Genomic DNA, 24,926 nt, shown 5'->3' with positions numbered 1-24,926 from the left:
GTCCTTTTCCTGGGAGCTTCCTGGGAGCTAGTCTGTCTCTGCCCTGGGCAGTCAGGCTGAGGAGCTGAGGAGATGTTTGCTGAGGGACTGGACAGGGGGACAGATGGATACATAGGCCAGTTCACCTCAGAGACCACCCAGCTTCTGTCCCTTTCATTCCTATTCAGACACCAAACAAAGCCCTCTTGGGTGGCCTGAGGGATTCTGATCAGGAGTAGCCAGACTGTGAATGAGGGGCCATGTGGTGCCACTGGGACACGCTGGAGGTCTCATAATGGAAGGCATCTCTAGCCCTGGAGGCGGTGGCCTGGGTACCATGTGACTGGCCCTCCAGGCCACCTGGCCTGAGGTACCCCAACCCCATGGCCTTCTCTGTTGTGCACAGAGCACCTTTACTCACACACACACCCTCCCACCCCTCCCTTTAACTCCTGCAGCTCCTAGAGGAGAGCGTCCTTCATCTGTCAGCCCCCTACACACACACACACACACACACACACACACACACACACACACACACACACACACACATCCAGCTGTAAGAACCAGAAACCAATGCAAAGTGGCTTAAATGCTGAGAAAATGTATTTTTCATCCTTACACGTGGGCCCGAGGTAGGGCAGCTCCAGGGCTGGCACCTTCCGGGGCTCAGAGGCATCGTCCAGGACCTAACCCCATTCCATCAGCTCCCCCAGTTAGGCCCAGGGTGGTGTCCCCTCTCAAGGAGGTTAAGAAGTGGGGGGAGCACTTCCTGTGAGTTGTCTTTTCTTCTTCCCCACCATCAAGGAAAACCTCTCCCAGAAGCCTCCTACAGGGGTTTCCTCGTGTCTCATTGGTCAGAAGTGCACAACATGCTTTTGCTTAAACCAATCACTGGCAAGGGGGCTGAGCCCACCTGACTGGCTTGGTCCAATCAGGACTCACGCCCTGGAGTTGAGGCGCCCCAAGACACCTGGTTCAGAGAGGTGGGCAGCCATCTCAGCCACATCAGGGCTGCCCAAAGGGGCGGGGGTAGAGGAGGGGCACCGTGCAGGTGACCAGCGAGATCTGCTTCAGTCCTTGTCCGCATTTCTTGACTTTATAGAAGACAGGAAGTGAAAGAGTCAGGTTGAATAAGCCCCCGGGGTCACACTCCAGGGTCCCCATGCCATTTATTCACTGGGTCCCTAGTGAAGCTGTGTTAGATGAAGACTTTTGCTACTAGCCCTTTACTCCATCTGTTTCTCTCTCTGATTTTCTTCTCTTTATCTGCCTAACTCCTTACCCGTCCAACCATGGACTTCCTGGGAAAAGCATTACAATCCTATGGGCATCAGAGCAGAAGAGACCCTCAATATTAATGGCATCAGTGGCTTCAATCCATTTTCCAAATGGGGAAACTGAGGCCCAGAGAGGGAGGGGTCTCCCCAAGACCACTCTGTGAGGTCACTAATGGCAGAGTTAGCACGGGACTGAGGGCCAAGAAAGCACAGCAAATCTGAGACTCACAAAAAGGCCTGGAGCCCACCCAACTGGCTCGTGACCCGTGCAGTCACATGGGGTTTAATGCTCTGCAGTCACTATCTTGAAATTCCAAATAAAATTTTAAACAAAGGGTCTTACGTTTCCACTTGCACTGGCCCCACAAATTACAAAGCTACCCTGAGCCCCCAGCTCCTGACTCCTCGGGGCACTTCCTACAAGGCGCACTTCCCCACCCACCTGTGGTCCAGTCAGCAAATCTGACTGACTCCCTGGGGCAGCCCTTCCCAGGGAGGAGAGCAGGCTTCCAGAGGCTGGGGGCGGTCCCTAGCGGAGCCAGGGGCGCAGGACCTGAGAGGACCCGTTGGGAATCCCTCCCTCATCTCCAGCTGGCTTGGCCTGACTTCCCTCCTCTCCGCTCCCTGCCGAGAATGAACAGAGAGGGCTGGTGGCTGCCCCCACCCCAACCTCTGTGCCCTTTGTCCTTTGGGGGTGGGGGTGGGGGCTCCAGAATACAGGGCCCCATTGTGTGCCCTGATGGCGGGCAGCTGGGCTGCCTGGGAAAGTGGATAAACAAGCAGTCCTGAGCGTGTGCCCCTGAGGCCCGCGGGAAGGACAGGATCCCCTGGGGTGGTGGGGATAAGATGGGAGTGACCCAGCCCTGTCTCTCGGGAGGACTGGAAGCAGTGAGATGTGCAAAATGCTCAAAATAACACTCGACACCTAGGCAGTGCTCTTCAGCTGGGGGCTTTGGGACTTGTGACTGTCACTGCCAGGTCTGTGACACTGGGGATAAAGTACCGCCTCCTGGGCGTGGCTTCCAAACCCTTCTCCTTCAGACCCTGTTCCCTCTCTTCCTGGCCTCATCCGTGATGACCCTCGGCTTCCCATATGCCCTCATGGCCTCCCTCAGCCCAGAACTCTCGCCTTGGCTGGTACCCCTTCTCTCCACTGCTCCCCTGGCTGCCTGCCACACCTTTCCCCACCAGCCCCTCCCAGCAAAATACTGTCCAGCTAGTTCTGGATTCAGGATGCCCTGGGCCATGTTCCTTATCCCAGGTGTCCCTGTCTCTGGAGCTCTCTGTTCCAGAAGCTGCCTCACCGCCTCCAGGGTCTTCTCCCCAGAAGCACTCAGAAGGCAGACTAGGCTGGCAGTGGGGAGCACGATTCCCAGCAGTGGTCCCCCATCAGAGCTGACAGCACATCCTGGTCCGGCCCAGGGTCCTCCAGGGGCCTGAGCCTCCCCGCTTGACTGCCCACCTGACTTTGCAGCTGCTCTTTTTATGCTCGGGAGTTTCAACTCCACCCAATCTCAAGCCCAGCCCTGGAACTCCCTTCGATGGTGCAGAAAACTTCAGGGGCCAAGCCAAGTGTCCAGCTAGGGTAGCAGGACCTGCCACTGAGATGCCCCTGGTTTCAGGAAGGGAAGCAGCCTGGGAGGATGGAGAACTTGGGGTTTAGGGGTTACCATGGCAAACTGGGGAGGAGAGCAGAGGCCTGTCTAAAAGAGTATGCTCTAGGACTTCCCTGGGGTCCAGTGGCTAAGACTCCTAAAGCAAGGGGTCGGGTTCGATCCCTGGTCAGGGAACTAGATCCCACATGCCACAATTAAAGACCGGCATGCCTCAACAAAGATCAAAGTCTTAGGTGCATGCCATACCTAAGACTCAGCACAGCCAAATAAATAAAAATAAATATTAAAAAGAGAGAGCGGGTATGCTGTAACTCAATGGTGGCCCACTATTGCTGTGGGGAAATGTAAGCCCAGTGTTCCCAAATCTTTAAGAAAAGCCAGATATCCCACTCTGTGTGTGCAGTTTCCTTGATTTAAAAAGACATTTTTAGAGAGACTTCCCTGATGGTCCAGTGGTTAAGATTCTGCACTTCCGGTGCAAGGGGCGCAGGTTCCATCCCTGGTCGCAGAATTAAGATTCTGCATGCTGCAGCAGCTTGGCCACACACACACACACACACAAGTTAGCTTTACAAATAATAAATTTCACTTTTTGTGGGGGAGGAGACATATGATTCCATGAGTTTTCACATTTGCATAGACTCCTATACCCACCACCACAGTCAGGGTACAAAACAGTTCACCCCCCCCCAACATTCCCTGGTGCCATCCCTTTGTGTTCAAACTGTCTCCTCCTTCATCCCCTTGACAACCACCGACCTGTTCTCTGTCTTGATAGTTTTGCCTTTTCCACTGCACTGGAATCGCCATTTGTAACCTTTTGAGACTGGTATCTTTTGCACAGTAAATGCGTTTGAGAGTCATCCATCTGTTATTAATTGTTCCTTTTTATTACAGAACAATTTGCTTATCTGTTCACAGAGGATATTTGACATGTTTCCAGGTTTTGGTGATGTGTACAATGCTGTTAGACACATTCATGTATGGTTTTTTGTGTGTGAACACAAGTTTTTATTTCTCTAGAATAAGGGCGTTCCGTTCTATTCTGAGTTGGCTGAGAGTTCTTATCGTGAATGGATTTTGAATTTGTCAGTTGCTTTGTCTATATCCATTGAGATGATTGTGTGATTTTTCTTCTTTGATCATCTTTAGATTTCATCAATTGATGTTCAAATATTGAACTAGTCTTGGTGGATAAACTCTACTTGGTTGTGGCCATGTAAACAAATTAATTAATTAACTTATATAAAAATAAATAATATATAAGTATAGATTGCATATTTTGTGGGCTTCACAAATGTATCATGACGTATTCCGTCATTAAACAGTGGTCTCTCAGTATCTGGGGATTGGTTCTAGGACCCACATGGATACCACAAAACTTGGATGCTCAAGTCCCTAAGTTGGCCCTCTGTTATCCAAGGTTCCTCAGTATTTGTGGTTCTGCATCCATAGATTCAACTAACCACAGATCATACAGTGTTATATGTACACCAACTGTTTTTTTCTGTCATCTCCATGCTGCTTCCAATCCCATCCAATGAATTTTTAATATTTCAGTTACTTTATTTTTCCATCCCAAAATTTCCATTCAGTTCTTTTTCATAGTTTCTATTTTTCTTCTGAGAATTTCTTTATTTTCATTTGTTTCAAGAATGCTCACCCTTCCTTCATGGAATACAGTTATGATAATTGCTTTAAAGACTCTGTCTACTAATGATAACATCTGGGTCACCTTGGAGTTGGTGTTTATTATCTTTTCTCTTGTGCATTGCTGAGCTTTTCCTGTCTCTCTGCATTTCGAGTAATTTTGGACTGTGTCCTGGACATTCTGAATATTATGAGACTCTGGGTCCTGTTAATAATACTCCTGCTGCATGCTTAGTAGCTCAGTTCTGTCCAACTCTTTTGCTCAGTCCTGTCCAACTCTTTCTAGACTGTAGCCTGCCAGGTTCCTCTGCCCATGGGATTGCCCAGGCAAGAATACTGAAGTAGGTTGCCATTTCCTTCAGGGGATATTCCCGATCCAGGGATCAAACCCTCATCTCCTGTGTCTCCTGCATGAGCAGGAGGATTCTTTACCACTGAGCCACCTGGCAAGCCCTAAAAAATACTCTGAAGAGTACTGATTTTTGTTTGTTTAATCAGAAAATCAACCCAGTTAGGTTGAAGCCTCAGATCCCAACCTGCCCTCTGAGCAGTCAATTCAGTTCTCAAAGACTTTGAAGTGCTGTTTGGCTCCACCTCAAATGTACACTCTCCTGGGGCCAGACTGTTCACTGCAGTTCTGTTCTCAAAGCTTTTGGCGTACTCTTTTGGGTTAGTTCCACATATCTGCAGCTCAGGAATGGGCCACCAGGACTTCAAGCACATCTTATTGGATCGTAATCTCAAATTCTGTCTTCTCTGTGATCCCTGCCTCCCCAAACCCCAAGCTCCCAGGAGCCCCTTTTTCCTGGTCCTTGGACTGGAAATCTGAGGTATTGGCCACCCTGTGCTGTTTTACATCTCCCAGGACTGGTCCACCTGCAGGGTGCAGTGGTGAGAGAAAAAAAAGAGAGGACCGAGCAACAGGAATCCCCCCTCCCCATTTTGACCACAGGGACCCTTTTTCCAAGTGTCTCATTCCACAGAGAAAGATTTTCCTCCTCTCTGGGTTTTAGGTGCCTGCCTGGCTGCTCCCACCCACCTCTGAGACTGGGCCTTGCCTCGGGGTAGGGCTGGGGGGAGGGATTAGAAAAAGAAACAAACATGTGGTCTTCGGTGATGGTCCAGTGGTTAAGATTTAGCCTTCCAATGCAGAGGGTGTGAGTTTGATCCCTGGTTGAGGAGCGAAGATCCTACAGGCCTTGCAGCCAAAAAAACCAAAACATAAAACATAAACAATATTGTAAAAAATTCAATAGACTTTAAAAATGATCCACATTAAAAAAAAAACACCAGCATTTGTCCCCCTTTCTCTATTCCGAAAGGGTCCCCTTTCCTGACCTCTCATCAAAAAGAGAGTTTCTTTGTAAATTAAGAAAAAGAAAAGAAAGAAAACATTTTCTTTAAAAAAAAAAAAAAAAAAGCATATATATATATATAAAAGAGAGTTTCTTTTAGAGGTTTTTCTGTTCACACCTGCTGTGCAGTTCTAGGGTTTGAGCTACCTGAGCCTAGGCTAGAAAATATGTGAGAAAAGATAAATCAGGGGACTCACCACCGTATTCGTCTTACTTTGAGTCGTTTGGCTTGTTTTTGGTTTTTATTTTGTTGTTTATGTCTAGTTTTAATTTTTCTCCCAATTTGTCTGCTGTGATTTACTTTTCAGAGTCCTTGTATAGTTGCTTTATGTATTCTGTCCAGAGTTTTCAGTTACAACCAGTGCAAGAGACAGTGTAGAGCTACTGACTCCATCTTAACCTGAACTAGAAGCCTTTTGGATTTTGGCATTTCATTTTAAATATTTAAATTTGTCTACAAGCTGCATTTAGGATGTTAGTTGGAGACTTGTGCTTTAGCAAGTCAACATTCGAAATACTATTATCTAGTATTTCACATCCTTTATTTAAACATTAAAAAAAATTTTTTTTGACCATGTCACAGGCCTGTGGGATCTCAGTTCCCTAACCAAAGACTGAACCCAGGCCCACAGCAGTGAAAGTGTGGAGTCCTAACCTCTGGACCGCCAGGGAATTCCCTAAATATTCAAATTCTTTTTTTTTTTTTTTTTCATTTATTTTTATTAGTTGGAGGCTAATTACTTTACAATATTGTAGTGGTTTTTGTCATACATTGACATGAATCAGCCATGGATTTACATGTATTCCCCATCCTGATCCCCCCTCCCACCTCCCTCTCCACCCAACCCCTCTGGGTCTTCCCAGTGCACCAGCCCCGAGCACTTGTCTCATGCATCCAACCTGGGCTGGTGATCTGTTTCACCATAGATAACATACATATTTCGATGCTGTTCTCTCTAAACATCCCACCCTCGCCTTCTCCCACAGAGTCCAAAAGTCTGTTCTGTACATCTGTGTCTCTTTTTCTGTTTTGCATATAGGATTATCGTTACCATCTTTCTAAATTCCATATATATGCATTAGTATACTGTATTGGTCTTTATCTTTCTGGCTTACTTCACTCTGTATAATGGGCTCCAGTTTCATCCATCTCATAGAACTGATTCAAATGAATTCTTTTTAATGGCTGAGTAATATTCCATGGTGTATATGTACCACAGCTTCCTTATCCATTCGTCTGCTGATGGGCATCTAGGTTGCTTCCATGTCCTGGCTATTATAAACAGTGCTGTGATGAACATTGGGGTGCATGTGTCTCTTTCAGATCTGGTTTCCTCAGTGTGTATGCCCAGAAGTGGGATTGCGGGTTCATATGGCAGTTCTATTTCCAGTTTTTTAAGGAATCTCCACACTGTTCTCCATAGCGGCTGTACAAGTTTGCATTCCCACCAACAGTGTAAGAGGGTTCCCTTTTCTCCACTAAATATTCAAATTCTTAAACAAAGGTTCTCTGGACCCAGTTTTTCTAGGTGAAAAGAGAGTAGAATTGGGAATTCTCTGGTTAAGTCTCTGCACTTTCACTATCATGGGCTGTGGGTTTGATCCCTGGTCAGGGAACTAAGGCCCCACAAGCTGCATGGCATGGCCAAAACCAGAGACAGGAGAATACAGATTTATCCTTTCTCTGGTCAGAGCAAGCCCCACACTTGTGATAATAATAGTGAGTATCATTATATTAGTAGAACTAATAGTCATTATTGGTTAGGAGCATGAACTCTGGGGCCAGGCAGCCTGTGTCCAAATCCCAACCCTACCTCTTACTATCTGTGTGACCTTGACCCAGAATGAGCTTTCCTGAGCCTCAGTGTCCTCACCTGAACAATGGGAATAATAATAGTATCTTCTTCTGAAGTGGTTGTAAGGCTTCCATGAGTTCATATGTATACAGTGCTCAGAGCTGGCCTGGCATCAGAGAGGAATTACTAAGCATTTGTTTGATTAATAATTTAATTGCTAACATTTATTAGAACTGCAGACTGAGCCAGCTTATCTCCCTTGTTCAGATAATAGCTTGCCTGAGTCCGTCTGGCTTGCAGATGTCCAAACTGGGGAGGCGTGGGTGGCTGGGCTCGGGCTCTGGGCGATCTGGCTGATGATCAATCAGAGGGCAGCGGCAGTGATGCTCCAAACATCATCTGGCCTGAGATAGAAGAGCTGTGACCCGGGGAGGAATGAGTGGGGGAGAAAAATCAGCCTGAAGAGAAAGGCAACAGAAATAGAAGGGGAAGCCTGGTAATTGAGTGGCCCGAAAAAGGAGGATCAATATTTTACTGCCAGGGAAACTGATTGCTCCCCCGGCAGCCAGCTCCGCGGCCCAGCTGTGAGCGCGCCAGCAACAACAGCTGCTCCTGAAGCCCCTGCCAGGCCCCGTGCGCCCACCCCTCCCACCCGGGAGCCCGCCGGGCAGTGCAGCCCAGCCCTGCGTGCTGTGCGCCCCACACAGGTTGTGAACGGGGGTCCCGGTTCACCACGAAGACCACGTGTGCGTGCTAAGTTGCTTCAGTCTGACTCTGCAACCCCATGGACTGTACCTCAACGGGTTCCTCTGTCCATGGAATTCTCCTGGCAAGAATACTGGAGTGGGTTGCCATGCCCTCCTCCAGAGGATCTTCCCAACCCAGGGATCGAACCCGCATCTCTTAGTCTCCTGCATTGGCAGGTGGGTTCTTTACCCGTAGCGCCACCTGGGAAGCCCAAAGACTGCATGTGGGTGTTTATATACCATACTCACCATGTGACCTTGAGCAAGCCCCTCTCCATCCCTGGATCTTAGCTTCCTCATCTGTAAAATCAAGGGCTGGGTCAGCTGAATCCCCCACCACACACACCCAGGGGTACTGGCAAAAGACTATCTAGTATCCAGGAAGGCTGACACTCTCGGTGATCAAGGTGAGGGGAGTCCAGCCATAGAGGCTAAAGCTCCTTCCATACATAAGCGGCCAGGAGAGCGAAAGAACATTTTGGTGCAGACAGCCTGGCAAGAGCCGCCTCTGGGAAGTACAGGGTCAGTGGGACCTGGGGTCAAGGAGGAGTTACCACTACAGGGACTGTCTAAATTCTTAACCTCTCTAAATGTTAAAGTCTCAGTTTCCTCAACAATAACGGGAGACTATAACAGTAGCTACTGTTAAGGTTGTTGTAAGGATCAGATGAGACTCGTCCGCCAGAGTTCACGGCAAGCCCTTGGTGAGCTCTGTCTGTTTTTTAAAGGGCTGTACAATTAAAATAAGCCATTTTTTACTGGGCTCCCCCAGTGGCTCAGACAGTAAGAATTTGCCCGCGATGCGGGAGACCCGGGTTCGATCCCTGGGTCAAAAAGATCCCCTGGAGAAGGGACTGATTAAATTTAAAGACAACTTACATTAAAAAAAGAAAATTTAAAAAACCAAACGACTCAGTCTTGCCAAGAAGTATTGGAGAACATGTGCTGACTTTACAATAAGGCCTAACGTAGAGCACAAAGGCACTCTGCTCCCACGCTGAAAAATATCTCTGAGCAGGAAAAGAAAAATCTGTAGAGATTTGGACAAATCCACCACAGCTGTGCCAACATATGGAACACTGATTAATACAAGTGTCACTAGTAATAATGAACTGTGCAAAAATATTATCCATGTAAACTGTTTATCTTAGAAATGCAAGTGTTTCTTTCCAAATTTATTCTTCAACTGTTTGATCAAAAATAAGTACATTAAAAAAAAACTTGAATTTAAAAAAAAAAAAAAAAACCAAACGACTGTACAGCAGGTGGTATGCCACCTGATTCACACCCGCTGTGTTCTGGGACCTTCCCTCTTTGAAGACCCTGGGGGAGTCCTGGGCCCACAGCTCAGGGGCGTTCCAGGGACTTTGCCGGGACCCTCATCTATCTGCCTGTCATCAAGGACCCTGGCACCTCTGCTCCAGGCTGGCTTTCCCCAGAGGCAGGGAGATGGACAGCCTGCCCCCCTCCCCCAGTGTCTCCCAGCCCCGGGGAGTCAGGGACTCCACCCACCGATTACGGAATCCACAGCCTGCCTCCCCTCACGTGGATCTGAGGTTAAGATCAACCTCCGCATCAGCCACTCAGCAGTCGGGGGTGACTCTGACCTTGACCCTCATCAGAGATAATTAAAGCATAGCTCCCGACCATGGAGAGGATTGTAGGGGTGAACACCAGGAGCCCCAGCCCATCCCTGCACGCATAGCCCCCCTACATTGCCGCTGATGAGAGGGCAGGAGGGAAGGAGGTGGGTGGGCTCCCCGCCCCCCTGCAGGTGCCACCTGGGCATCGCTATTCTCAGGAGCCACGTCACTGCCTGGCAGTGTCAGAGGCTGCCTGAGTGATGGGGCGGGGCGGGGGGCGCAGCTGCAGTGCTGAGGAGCCACCGGCCAGGATGGGAGCTGGTGGGAAGCCACCTTCCTCCTTCCCTGGGATTCTTCTGGCCTTTCCTGAGGGCCCGCTGGGTGCCAGGTTCAGTGGCAGGGAGGTTACAGAAATAGGACGTAACCTCTGCCCACCCTTCACCCCCAGACTCACACTGGGTGGAGAAGCCTGGTCAGCAAGCTTGGAGATGGAGGAGGGGTGCTTTCCCGTGTAGGGTCTGCCCTTGCCACTCATCTTCCACAGCCCACTGGCATGTCCCCGTAATCGCAGGGGGCTCTGGAGCGTTCGTCTTCCAGTCTTTGTAGAAACAGCCTAGAGACGGAAGCTCCGCCCAAACCCGGGTTCTGAGCACTGCGGGAAGGGATTTGCTTTTCCTCACTCATAAGAATAACCACCTCAGAATAAAGTGGGCCCCCCATAGTCTGAGGCGGTCACTGATCCCACTGAGGGGGCAAGGGCTTGGAGAGGACCTCCGGTGTCCCCTCGACTCAGGTGACAAGCCCTCTCCCCTGGCCAGCCTCACCCCAGCTCTGGGGCGTCCTGGGGGCCTCATGCCTGTCCCTCCTTCCTTCCCACAGGTGGAAAAACTCGTGAAGTATTTGGATCCCAACGACCTGGGGAGAATCAACTTCAAGGACTTTTGCCGAGGGGTGTTCGCCATGAAAGGTGAGATCTTCTGGGGGAGGGGGTCCCAGGGGCTCCCGGGATCCTGTCTGTCTGGGAGGCTGGTGTGGCTTGGGTTTCAGCTCAGATTCCTCCCCGGGGGGGTCCCGGGAGCCCAGGCTGTGTTCCAGAAGTGTTGAGTCCCCAGAGGGGGCTGAAGAGACCGGGCCTTGGGCTCCCACAGCTGCCCCTGCCAGGGAAGGGCGATGCGTGGCTCTGAATCTCTGCCCTGGAGTCCCACGCCTGGAGCCAGGCTACTGGACTGGCCGGACAGTCATCTCTGGCCTTCCTGGTGCCTGTTCCTCGCCCTGGAACGGCTCCCTCTTTGCTGTCCTTTCCTTTGTCTCCCTCCATCTCCTGAGGATGCTTGTCTCCCTCAAGGATGATCAGACCCCTGAGGAGTTTCCCAGGACATGAGACTTCCAGTTCTAAAACCAGGACAGTTCTGGGCAAACCGGGATGGAGCTGGTCCCCTCATCTCCCGCCCTCCCTTCTAAGTCCCCTTCATTTGTTCCATCCCCCCATCCCTCCTCTTAACTCCTCCAAATTCCTTCCTTTCTTCCCTTTGAAACCATTAGTCACTAAGTCATGTCCCACTCTTTTGTGACCCCATGGACTGTAGCCCACCAGCTTCCTCTGTCCATGGGGTCTCCCAGGCAAGAATACTGGAGTGGGTTGCCATTTCCTTCTCCAGGTACTCTTCCCAACCCAGGGATCGAACTCTTGTCTCTTGCACGGCAGGCAGATTCTTTACCACTCAGCCACCAGGGAAACCCTTAATTTACCAGAGCAGTTCACAAAACTCAGAAAAACATTTTACTCACTAGATTACCAATTTATTGCAAAAGAATACAACTCAGGAATAGCCAGATGGGAGGTGGGGCCAGGACTGGGGAAAGGTGTCGGGCGTGCATGCCTTCGGGAGGGCACCACTCTCCCCAAATCTCCATGTGTGCACCAACCTGGAAGCTCTATCACCTGGTCCTTTTGGAGTTTTGTGGAGGCTTCATTATAGTTATGACTAATTAAATCTTTGGACACTGATGATGGATCCAACCTCCAGGCCTTCTCCCCTCCCTGGACTGAAAGTTCAGTCCTCTAATCACCTGGCTGGTTCTCCTGGCAACCAGCCCCCATCCTTCAGTGGGTTCACAAGTCACCTCTTTAACATAAAATGATTCCTTTTTCACGCTCAACATGTAGGAAATTCCGAGGGTTTTGGGAGCTGTGAGTCAGGAACTGTTTGGTTAAAGTCCAAAATGAAGACCAAATATGTATTTCTTATAAGTCACGGTATTGCACACCTTTTTTTACATGTGATTTGGGGGCACTTGCTCAGGGGAGGGAGGCCGCTGTATAATGAGTCAGCAGGAAGTAGCGCCTTCCTGAAGGTGGTCCTATCCTCGATGTTCTGGGGTTCGCAGGGCTGTGAAGGGTCCTGCAAACTCCGTATGTGTTTGAAGTCCCTGGAGCCAGGTAGGTAATATGGCCTTATATTCTCTCCTCCAGGAAGGCCTCCTGGATTCTCTTTGCCCGTGGCTTGCCCTCCACATTTGGGAGTCTGTCTTCTGTGTGTTCCCTATTGAGGTTAGTCCTAGTGGAAGAACATCTGGAGGGCAAGAGCCTGTCTCGGCTCCCTGCACCCAGGCCTGGCCTGGCTTCTCTCCAAACTAGGTGCCCCATCTCTCTGCCTTTGAACGATCAGTTGGTCTCTTGGAGACTTGGGTTATCTGCCTCCCAGCAGCCCTACCCACCCAAGGCTCATTCATTAGGAGCAAAACTGCTGGGCTGGGCTCAAGCCCTGACCCTCCTCTGTCTGTCTGTCCATCCACAGGGTGTGAGGAGCTGCTGAAGGACGTGCTGTCCGTGGAGAGCGCCGGGACGCTGCCCTGCGCACCCGAGATCCCGGACTGTGTGGAGCAGGTCAGAGGGTGTCTGCGGCGAGGGGAGGGGGAGCCTCCAGCCGCCCACTGGCCCCGCTTGGTCTTCTTGCCTTTGCTTCACGTTTTTGGTGTCAGGGAGACACCAAAGCCCCCTCTGAGGGCCCTTTGGCTTCAAAATCAAGAAACAGATTTTGAAATTGGAGCAACGCGAGCCCCTGCAGAGGGCGGGGGAGCTGGAGCCCCTCACCAGGCACCTTCACCCCGCTCTGCACTCCAAGGAGAAGCCGAGTCCCAGGGGGCAAGTGTCAGCTGCTGGTCAGCAGCAGGCGGGGTGACAGTGTCTCTCTTTTCTCTGACACCAGCTGGGTGTCCATATTTTTTTCAGTTGACAGGGCCATAATACCCAGAAGCTGCCCAACAAATGGTGTTAGAGAAGGCCAAGGCTCAAAGGTGGCGGAGACCAGGTGTAGGCCAGGGCCTCCAAGGTAGGGCTTAGGGGGTTGGACCCCACGGTGGTGTGCCTGAAACAGGGGCCCGAAGGGATGAGTGAAGGGAGTGGACTCCAGGAGCCACAGAGGCCAACAGTGCGGGCTCCAGGCCTGCCTTGGGAGGGCCAGTGGATGCAGGGTGAAGATACATTTGGGCAGAGGACCCTAAAAGCAGGACAAACTTGTAGTGTCCTGGAGCTCTGAGGAGTGAGCCTCTCGTCGATCGAACAGGAAGCAAGGCAAGGAAGTGGGCCGTGAAGCCCTTCAAAACTGGGTCCGTGCTCCATTTCAGCCACTGACTAGCCTGCAAACCCAGGCATGTTACCGGCAACCCCTCTGAGCCTCAGTTCCCGCAGTTGTGAAGCAGGGCTCACCATACCTGTTTGGTGATTCAGTGAGGAAAGTGGCTGCTAATACAAGAGAATCCCCTTCCTCCATGTGCAGTGTCTTGGAGATTCATTTGAGAAGCAGGCTGAAATCCGCATCTTTCTTTCACCCTTGGATAGTGTTTCAAAATCATGTCAAAATAAGGACCTGCGTGTGAGGAGCTGGAGGTCAGAGGGGAGCCCCGGCTGGGCTGCCAGCCGCCCAGGGGCCGGTCCTGTTCCTGCAGCCATGGACTGCTTCCACGGTCTCCACACGAGGCTGTCCACACTGGCAGGTGGAGAAGAGGGGAGAGGTGGGCCTGGAGGAGTTGGCCTCCGAGAGGGTGCTCCTCTTTTTCAAGCAGCATTGTTATTTTGTAGAATCTGGGGATTACAGAAAAGCTGAGAGACCAGGTCAATGGAATCTCAGCAACCCTAACACTCCCCACAATGCCTCTCTCAAGACTTTAGGTGTAAGCCTGTCCCAGTGAACTCTTTTCTGCCCCTCATGTAGGTCTGACCCGTGCAGGGGGCTCTGGTGGCCGGAGCCCAGCAAGGTGGCCGTTGATCACTACATGTGCTGGGCAGCCTGGGGGGCAGCGTCCGTGACTGAGGCTCTGCTCCTCACCACGGGGTCCTGGGTGCTGGCAGGGGAGGGGGACAGTGCAAATCCAGCCTGCTGGGCCGGTGGGCTCCCACAGGGAGGGGCTGAGAAGGCCTGGGGAAGGCCTGTGGAACGCCATGGACAGAGGAGCCTGGCTACAGTCCTGGAGGCTCTGTGATGTGAATGAAGCCCTTCCTGCAGGAGCTTGGGCTTCTGCACCGTCTGGGCAGCTGTGGGGTCCATTCGGCTAAAGGCCAGGAGGGGCGAGACCACGGCTCCTCAGGTTGGGGGAGCTGAGGCGGCCGACACGGGGCCGGGTCCTGCTCCCTCAGCGCCCTGCTGTGTCCCTCGTGTCCCCTAGGGGTCAGCTCGAGACCGACCAAGCCAGAGCGCGCCTGGACGGTTACTTGGGCTTCCCAGGTGCCACTCGGGGAGGAGGGGTTTGGGACCAAGTGTGGATGATGATGATGACACACGATGGTGGGACCACAGGAGCCTGCCCTCCTAGCCTTTACCCGTCCCCCCACTCTCAGGGTGGGGCGGGGACCTCGTAAAGTAGTGAAATGCTTTATGTTGCTGGTTGGTAAACTGATGCAAACCCTGCATCCTTAGGGCACCCCGCCCCACTCACCCCTCTTCCAGGTCCCTCAAATACCCCCCACCATTGACTGTCACCGCAGAGGCTCTGGGCCTGCTGTCCAGACAGTGTGAGTCCATCTGGGTAGGGGGCTTTTGCATCCCACCAGCCCTTTTTTCTCTCTGCTGGTGGAAAACTCACTCTCGCGTCCATCTGTGTCGCTGTTTATGATGAAGGATAATATCTGGCATTTTCCTAATGTTGCCGGTCGTTCACACTGCTACTGTGGAATAGTCCCTCTTTCTCCATTTATTTGAAGCTTCACACCTTTATTGTGAGCTAAATTTCTATATAACGTGGGTCTCTTTCTGAATTCTGGTCTATTTGTCTCCCTATTTCTAAGCCAAAACCACAGTTTCAGTTACTCTTGTTTTATAGCATGATATCTGATAGAGAAAGCCTCCCTCATCATTTTTAAAAAATATTTATTTATTTATTTATTTGGCTGCGCCAGGTCTTAGTTGGAGGATTTGGGATCTTCAATCTCTGTAGTGGCATGTGGGATCGAGTTCCCTGACCCGGGAGTGAACCTGGGTCCCTACATTGGGAGTGTGGAGTCTTAGCCACTGGACCACCAGGGAAGTTCAGATTGCTTTAAAACAAATATTTCTCTATTTTTGGCTGTGTTGTCTTCGTTGCTGTGTGCCGCTTTTTCTAGTTTCGGCAAGTGTAGGTCTGCTCTCTAGCTGCAGTGCGAGGGCTTCTCATTGTGGCGGCTTCGCTTGTTGCAGAGCACGGGCTCTAGGCGCACGGGCTTCTGTCGTTGTGGCGTGTGGGCGCAGCACTTGCGGTTCTCAGACTCCAGAGCGCAGGCTAATTAGTTGTGGCTCACAGGCTCAGTGGCCCCTCGGCATGTGGACCTTCCCGGACCAAGGATTGAACCCGTGTCTCCTGCATTGCAAGGTGGATTCTTAACCACTGACCACAACGGAAGCCCTCTGTCACTCTCTGTTTAAAATGTTTTTTGGAAAAAAATAAAATAAAATGTGTTTTGTTATTCTTGTATATTTTCTCTTCCAGAATACTTTTTTTTTTTTCAAAATTCATTTTAAATCCCATTAGAGATTTTGTTTGAAATTTGTACATCAATGGAAGGGAACTGTTATTTTTGGTTTTTTTTCCAATTTTGAATTCTCTCATCCAACAACATAGTATATCTCTTCATTTTTATGTCATTCAGGAAAATGCTACAATCTTCTCAAATAGGCGTTGCTCCGTTTCTTCATAGGGTGACTCTCTTTTGGAGTTTCTATTTCTGTTACACGTAGAATCTTTTTGCCATGATATTTTCTAATTGGTTATGGTTAAATGTCTAGCAGACCTCTTGGTTTTGGATGTTAAACTTGTCATAACAACCTTACTAAACTTTTTTACTAGTTCTAATAGTTCATTTACAAACCATTTTCTAGTCTGCCTAATCTATATAACAATGCAGTCATATTCTTCTTTTCTACATAAATTTAAATGGTTACATATTTCATTGCAAGAAGACAATCAAATTTATTTACCAGTTCCTTATTATTGGCTTTATATATATTTACTTTTATATATGTATGTATATGAAAGTGTTAGTCTTTCAGTTGTGTCGGATTCTTTGCAATCCCATAAACTGTAGCCCTCCTGGCTCCTCTGTCCATGGAGTTCTCCAGGCAAGAATACTAGTGTGGGCTGTCATTCCCTTCTCCAGGGCATCTTCCCTGACCCAGGGATCAAACCCCGGTCTCCTGCGTTGCAGGCAGATTCTTTACCAGCTGAGCTACCAGGGAAGCCCTGGGCTTCCTGTTATAATCATTATATAATCTTTCCTGTAGCTAAACTGTTCCCCATTGTTTTAGAGTAAGACAAAGGTTGCCAAACTACAGTTCCCATGGGCCAAGTCTAGCAGCCTGCTTTTGTAAATAAAGTTTTACTGGAACACGGCCACACCCATCATCTGCTCACTTGTTTGGCTGCTTTCCCACCACAGTGCGGAGTTGAGTGGCTGCTACACGGCCTAAAATATTTACTATCTGCCCTTTACAGAAAAGGTTTACCGAACTTTTTTATATTATTTATTTGTTTATCTTTGGCGGTGCTGGGTCTTCGTTGCTACACAGGCTTTTCTCGAGTTGTGGTGAGCGGGAGCTGCTCTCTAGTTGTGGTTTAAGGGCTTCTCATTGTGGTGGCTTCTCTTGTTGCAGAGCACGGGCTCTAGGACACGTGGGCTTCAGTAGTTGCGTTTCCTGGGCTCTAGAACACAGGCTCAGTAGTTGTGGCACACAGGATTAATTGCTCTGCGGCATGTGGGATCTTCCCAGACCGGGGATCGAACCTGTGTCTCCTGCAGCAGCAGGCGGAGTCTTTACGACTGAACCATCAGAGGGACCCATTTACCAGTCTTTAAAATAAATTCTGATAGGTGGAAACTCTTTCATCCAAAACATGCAAATCTTAGAATTTCTCATACATCTGTCAAATTCCTTTCCAGAAAAGTTATGTCAATTAATCTTTCTTCAGGATTCTGTCAGATTCCTCCTACTCTCGGATAGTGGCTGTTCTGCTTTCTCAGATCTTTCTCATTTGAGAGGCTAAAATTAGGACTGCTCTTTTGAATCATAATATGGTTTAACTTCTTATATTGCCTTTATCGGTCACCAGGAGTTCTTTTGTTCATTAACTGGCAGCCCACATTCTTCACCCTCACTTCTATGGATATATTCATTTCCATTGCTTTAAAAGAACTAGAAATATTAACTTTTGGACATACATCACAAATATTTTTTTCAGCTTGTCATTTATTTTTTTATTTTTGTCATTTATTTTTAACTTTGTTTTTGACAGCAAGTTTAGAAGATTTTTATAGCCAACTCATTAATCTTTTCCACTGTGGCTTCCGCCTTTGATGTAATACTTAGAGAGCTTTCCTACCCAAGGTTGTGACACTCTTCCGTTTTATTTTTATTTTATGTGTTTGGTTTTTATATTTAAAGCTTTGATTCACAGAGTGAATGTTGATGTCTATGGTAAGATCGGGATCCAATTTTCCTTTTTAATCTCAGCCCCTCTCCTGCCCACTTCACCTCACAGGCGAGAAGTTCTTTACAGAGTTATACTTAAGGGGTCCCTGGAGGGCAAAACAGACTGGGGTTTGCTGGGAATCAGGTCTTCCGCCTGAGCCCAGACTGGCTCATAATCAGAAGGAGCTTTGCCAAACTCGTCTTTTTTCATTTTTAATATTTATTTATTTGACTGTGCCAGGTCTTAGCAGCACGGGGGATCTTTGATCTTAGTTGCCACATGCAGGATCTAGTTCCCCGACCAGGGATCAAACCAAGGCCCCTGGCACTGGGAGCGTGGCGTCTGAGCCGCCAGACCACCGCGGGAGTCCCCGAGCTTCAGTCTTGCCCGCACAGGTTTTAAATATCTGCCCTGAGCTTCTCTGCCAAACTGGGGGTGTGTCCGACCTGAAGGTCCAAGTCCACCATTGCTTAATTTCATCCAGTCTGAAGCAAGCATTTCTAAAACCACTGGCAACAACCATACTTTTAACTTCTAAAAATACTTTTCCTGACAAACAGCGCTCTGATTCAGCGATGCTGGTGAAGGTGTGGGTGGTGGCCCTGCTCACACTGGTAAGGAGGGGGAGGAGGCTGCTTCCGAGCTCACGGAGGGGCCTGGTCTGATCCTCTCCGCTTATACATGGCCCCTGTGTGTGTGTGTTTTCTGTTTCAACACCTTCCTCCTTCCAAAGGAAAGAATAATTTACTTATCCCAAGCCCGAGAATTTCTGTAAGAATAAAAAGATCCTTGAGTCATATCTTTGAGAAGAAACTAAATTCTGATTAACCCAAAGGCGGCTGGGACCAAAGAAGAAGCGATGTTGATGACCTTTACTGTTTGTTCCCTGGTCTGTCCTGGACCATCTGTCCCCCGTCTTCTGCCCCGACCATCCCTGCCCTAGAAAGGCTGGGCTAGGCCAGTCTTGTAAGTCCAACTTCCAGGACATCTTGAACTCCATCTCCTGCCTTCACGCATGCATGCTTAGTCACTCAGTCAAATCCGACCCTTTGTGACCCAGTGGACTGTAGCCCTCCAGGCTCCTCTGTCCATGGAATTCTCCAGGCAAGAATACTGGAGTCGGTAGCCATTCCCTTCTCCCGGGGATCTTCCCAACTCAAGGATCAAACCTGGGTCTCCCACTTTGCAGGCAGATTCTTTACCATCTGAGCCACCAGGGAAGCCTCCACCTCCTGCCTACTCCAGTCTTAATGCTCAAGTTCACGCCTGCTTTTAGAACTTAGATTCACTGAGTTAGAGTTTGAGCAAACTTGAGGGAGTGACTACTTACATCTTGTCTTTTTAAATCTGAGCAGAAGGCTAAAGGTTTGGTTTTACTGTCCTGTAGGATGTTAGCCAGGTTCATAACTAAATTGGCCATCTCTCAGCATCCTTTCTTTAAAATATATATATATTATATATATTAAATATATATATTAAACATTACATATAAAATATATATGTTTGTATTACATATAAAATATATTTGTTATATATTATATATATAATATATATACATTTAATTTCTTTATTTGGCTGCCTTAGGTCTTAGTTGTGGCACAGGGGATCTTTGATCTTCATTGTGGCATGGAGGATCTTTAGTTGCGGCATGCAAATACTTACTTGCGACATGTGGGATCTAGTTCCCTGACCAGGGATTGAACCCATGACCCCTGCATTGGGAGCACAGGCTCTTAGCCACTAGACCATCAGGAAGTCCCCTCAGCATCGTTTCTTTCATTGACTATACATACTTTGATCTCTCCTGTTCTCCTCTGAAGCAGCTATCTCAGCCTGCTGGTTCCCTCACTGATGAGTTAAGTAAATTTTTGACACAGGTAACTGGGAAAACACACATATACATAATCACTTAAGGACAGACGTTAGTTCACGCATACAGTCACATCAGGATGGGCGCTAGTTCTCAGAAACAGCACCATCTAAACAAACAGTTCTTAAGCCAGGCTTCAAGCTGGAGTCATGCATTGCATGCCTGCCCAGTCGTGTCAGACTCTTTGCAACCCCGTGGACTGTAGCCTGCCAGGCTTCTCTGTCCATGGGATTCTCCAGGCAAGAATACTGGAGTGGGTTGCCATTTCCTCTTCCAGGGGATCTCCCCTACCCAGGGATCAGAGTCTCCTGCATTGGCAGGAGGATTCTTTACCACCAGCAACACCTGGGGTCATGCAGAATGCTTTCAAAACATACTAATACCTTGGTCCCTCCTCCCAGAGATTCTAATTCATTTAGTCTGGGGACGGGTCCACTCATCTGTTTTTAAAAGCTCCCCAAGTAATTAGAATGCACACCTGACACTGAAAACCAAGGATCTACAGCAGGAAGTCTCGATGTCGCAGTATATTAGAATTCCCTGGAAGCTTTTACGATTCCAGATGCCCAGCTGTCCCTCAGATCAATGGACCCAAAACCTCTCAGGGTGGGACCCAGGCGTCAGCACTTTCTAAAGCTCCTCAGGGGATTCCATGAAGCCGTGACCCATACAGCATCCTGGATTCTCGTCAGCTCACATCAATACTTTCCCTGAGGATGGAATGCAGGGGCTAGGGTGGGGAGGGGCGGGTGTGGGAGGTGGGGAGAAGAGTTTTATATTTTGAAAATGGCCAGTGCCTGGCACAGCGCCTGTGTTCAGATGCCAGCTGCCCTTTTCACGTGCTCCTCCCAGAAGTAACCTCTTGGGAGAGTGGTTTGGGACCGCAGGGCCCTGGCGGGAGGTGTCTGTCCCCTACAGAGCCGGGCTGCCTGGGTGCTCAGGCCCCGGGGAAGGGAACATTCTTGGTAGCCAGTGAGCCATAACGGCTTTCCCGCAGAGAGGCCTGCGAGGACCCACGGAGAGCAGGGCAGGGCTCCACGGGTCAGAGCCGAAACAGGAATCTCATGTAGAGAGAGGGTTTCTCATCGCAAGAGTTCTTCATCTGTGACCCAGTTTTGAAAACCTCTGAGAGCTCAGGGCGCCCCGCAGAAGGTGCAAGAACAGAGGGCAGATCACACTGACAGAGACCCTGCAAACGTGCTTGTCCTCCCACTTTCAGCAAAGCTGTGAGCGAGCAGCACAATGAGAACCCACAGATCCGGTGCCCTGCATTCACCACTGGTGAGCGTGTTGGCAGTTTTCCTTCTGTACATCTGTGTGTGTCTCTGTGCACACACTTGGGGTGCCTGGGGGGGCTTGTCTGTTTGAGAGCTAGTCGCTGACATTATGACCACTTCATCCTTAAACGCTTGACCCTCCCTCAGACCCTCCTCCATAACCACAACACAGTCATCAGCCGTGGGTGATATAGCAATATATTATCTAACGTAAACTCCATATTTATTTTTTTGCTTGTGATGAAGGCTGCTTCTTCTTTTTTAATTTGTTTGGCTGTGCCGGGTCTTCTTTGCGATACCCAGGATCTTCAATCTCCATTGCAGCATGTGGGATCTAGTTCCCTGACCAGGGGTCGAACCCAGGCCCCCTGCATTGGGAACGTGGAGTCTAAGCCACTGCACCACCAGGAAAGTTTCTTCCCAATGTATTTATAGCTTTTCTTTTTGAACTCAGATCCAGGTGTTACATTTAGTCGCCGTGTCTGTTTAGACTCGGTTAATCCAGAATAATTTACCAGACTTTTGCTCTCTATGCACCATCACCTCCGAGCCCCCAAAAGCACGTCTCCCCACTGATTTTGCCTTTGGCTCCAGACTCTCGTATGGAAATGCTGGGCACCCTGTGCTAATGTCTAGTGGGTGTTTCACACATATCTGGCACTAAGCCCTTTGATCCAGATCCATCCTCTCAGCCCTCTAAAACCTTCCCCATCTCAGGACCTGGCACCGCCACCCACCTGATCGCTCAGACAAAGGACTGAGACGGGGCCACTGTCTCTCCTTCCTTCTGTAGCCAACCTGTCCACAAGGCCTGCTGGGTTTTACTTCCAGGATATGTCCCGAGGTGACGGCCTCTTTCCGCCTCCATATTACACCCTATCAGAGCGTCACACCACCCCCCACCTCGTCCCTGCACTGTCACTCACTTGCCTTTCTCCACGCAGCAGCCAGAGTGTCCTCTCAAACTCTTAAATCAGGTCCTACACCTCCCTCACTGAAGAGGTTCCGATCACTTGTTATCTGAGGGTAGATTCCAAACCCTGACTTCCCACTGCGACCTAGCAGCTTTCACTTTTGCCTGAACCTCTGACCTGCTCCCCTCCCACCCTCCCCGTGATCCTCATTGTTCCAGCCACACTGGCCTGTTTTCTGTTCCTCAAACCCCGGAAGCCAGTTCCTTTCCTTTGCCTTGCAATTATTTCTACCTCCAACCCTCATCCTCAAGTCTTTGCACAACCATGCTGTGTCCGTCAAGGGTCAGCACAAGTGTCAGCTCTTCAGAGAAGCCTTCCTTGCACACTCATCTCAAGGAACGCGCTCTACACCCCGTCCCCTGTCACTGACATAACACCCTGCTTGTCTGCACTGTTTGCCGCGATCTTAACCGTCTGGGTCTTGTCTGTCTCCGCCACGTGGGTGGGGGGCTGTGCCTTCCACGTGGAGCACGGTGCTGTCACGGAGCAGCTGGCAGTACCTGTTGTGCAGATGCATCTCAGCAATGCCAGGTCAGCTCTGCCAGGGAGGGGCGGGCGGGTTTCCTCCCACCTGGGAGCAGTTGAGAGGCGCCCTCTCCAGGCCAAAGGGTGTAAAAACCACACTTCGGTGCGGCGAGGGGAGGTAGAGGGGTCAGGAACGGGAAAAGGGCTGTTTGTTCTGCCACCGCACCTAGACTCTGAAACTCTAGTGTGTACAGGGCTTCCCCGGTGGCTCAGACAGTAAAGAATCTGCCTGCAATACAGGAGACCCAGGTTCCATCCCTGCGTTGGGAAGATCCCCTGGAGAAGGAAGTGGCAACCCACTCTTGCCCGGAGAATTCCACGAACAGAGGAGCCTGGTGGGCTCCATGGACTTGCAAAGAGTTGGACATGACTGAATGGCCAATACTTTCACTTTCTTTCATTTTCTCTGCCTCTGCACCGGGGCTCTGAACCTCTAATATGCATATGAATCACTCGAGGGGCTTGACAGTGCAGATTCTGATCCACACAGCTCTGGGGTCACCCAACTATGCGTCTCCTACAAGCTCCCCCATGGTGGTGACCTGGTGGGGGACCACACCAACCGTGCTTTTGGTACCTTTTGGGTCCGAACCCCCCCCCTTCCCCCCGCCTCCCCGTCCCTTCAGTGCCTTGGGAAGATGTGGAAAGAAAGAGCCTGGAGGTGCCCCCATTGCTTCTCTCCCTCCCACCCTCTGCCAGGAAGTGTTGTTTCTAGCAGTCGCCATCACCTCCGCCCGTGCTGAGGCGCGTGGTGTCTGTCTCCACATGTCTGCTACCGTGACAGACAGGACATGCTCTCCCGGGAGCTGTGCTTAGCCGCCTGCTCCATCACTGCTCTCTTTTCTCTCCGAGCTCCTTTCCTTAAGCAGACTCCTGGGGGCTCTGTGTCTGGGGGAAGTCACTGCCCTGGTGCAGGATGGCACAGCTGAGCAGGCTGAGAATCAGGCGATGGAGGGATTCCCAAGCTTCAGCTCCAACTGGCTTCCCAGGTGGCACAGTGATAAAGAATCTGCCTGCCAATCCAGAAAACGCAGATTCCATCCCTGGGTGGGGAAGATCCCCTGGAAGAGGAAATGGCAACCTGCTCCAGTACTCTTGCCTAGAGAATCCCATGGACAGAGGAGCCTGGTGGACTACAGTCCATGGGGTCGCAAAGGGCCAGACACTACTGAGCACTCATGCATTTGCACTTGTAGGCACCCTAGGGGCAGGCTTGATCAGCCCCTAAGGCAAAGGGCTAAGTTAACCTTGGGAAGAGCATGGGCTTTGGGGTCTGAGGGGCCTGGATTTGAATCCTGACCCTGTTGCTTACGAGTGGACCACCCTGAGCAAACTACTTAACGTCTCTGAGCCTCAGTTTCCTTTGTTTATGGCTGCACTGGAGGGGTTACTCACTCATTGCAGAGCATGGGCTCTAGGGCCACAGTCTCAGTAGCTGTAGCTGGCTGGCTCCAGGCTTGAGTGGGCTTCAGTAGTTGTGGCGCATGGATGTAGTTGCCTAGGGCATGTGGGATCTTCCCAGAGCAGGGATCGAATCCAGGTCCCCTGCACTGACAGATTCTTAACCACTCGACTACCAGAGAAGTCCCACGTCTCACCTTCTTCCTTTGCTAAATTGGTGTCTTCTGCACAGGGTTACTGTAAAAACAAAAAATGAGAATGCATGCAAAGCACTCAGTACAGTGCCTAGAAAATGCTGGAATCTCTGAGCTCACAGTGCCTAGACTGGGAGACTTGAATGCCTTTTGCCCCAGGGTTGCTGTTTGGTGATGCTTGGGTCCCAGACTTCCTTCCACACTAGCATCCCAGAAATTCAGCCCCTGGGGCTTGGGCCCACCCCAGTGTCAGACCCTTCTCCCAGGGTAGGGAGGGCTCCAGGGCCTGAAAACCACACCTGCTGAGTCCGAGGGAAAAAAACAAACATTTTGTAAGGGATATCAGCTGTTCCCTTTCCTGACCAGGGCAGTAAAAATGACTGAACATAATGCAAGACACTGCAGGAAGTCTGACTCTCGAGGGAACTTTCTGTGGGCTCTGTGGGGGTCCCCTGTTGGCTGATGACTCTCCCCCAGGCTTCCCTGATTGTCAGCATGGGACGGAAGGGTAGGAGGGAGACTGCGCAAGTCCCTGCCTTGGAGCCTCGCCCAGCCCCTGCTTTGTTGCTCTTGTTCAGTCTCTAAGTCTTTCCCACCCCGTGAACGACAGCACCACAGGCTTCCCTGTTCTTCACCATCTCCCAGAACTTGCTCAGACTCATGTCCATTAAGTCGATGATGCCGTCTGACCGTCTCACTCTCTGTCATCCCCTTCTCCTCCTGCCCTCAATCTTTCCCAGCA

General features: G+C 50.1%; 1 protein-coding gene across 1 annotated transcript in view; it reads left to right on the top strand.

Annotated features, from left to right (window-relative positions):
* RAB11FIP4 (RAB11 family interacting protein 4) overlaps positions 1 to 24,926 on the top strand; it is a 103,985-nt gene that overhangs the window by 18,659 nt on the left and 60,400 nt on the right. The window contains exons 2-3 of the mRNA XM_061142850.1: positions 10,885 to 10,972; positions 12,804 to 12,892. Of these exons, the coding sequence (XP_060998833.1) occupies positions 10,885 to 10,972; positions 12,804 to 12,892 (177 nt within the window). The remainder of the gene's footprint in view (positions 1 to 10,884; positions 10,973 to 12,803; positions 12,893 to 24,926) is intronic.

Source organism: Dama dama, chromosome 5 (genome assembly GCF_033118175.1).
Source record: "Dama dama isolate Ldn47 chromosome 5, ASM3311817v1, whole genome shotgun sequence".
Lineage (NCBI taxonomy): Eukaryota > Metazoa > Chordata > Mammalia > Artiodactyla > Cervidae > Dama > Dama dama.
This window is presented reverse-complemented; position numbering and strand designations above follow the sequence as displayed.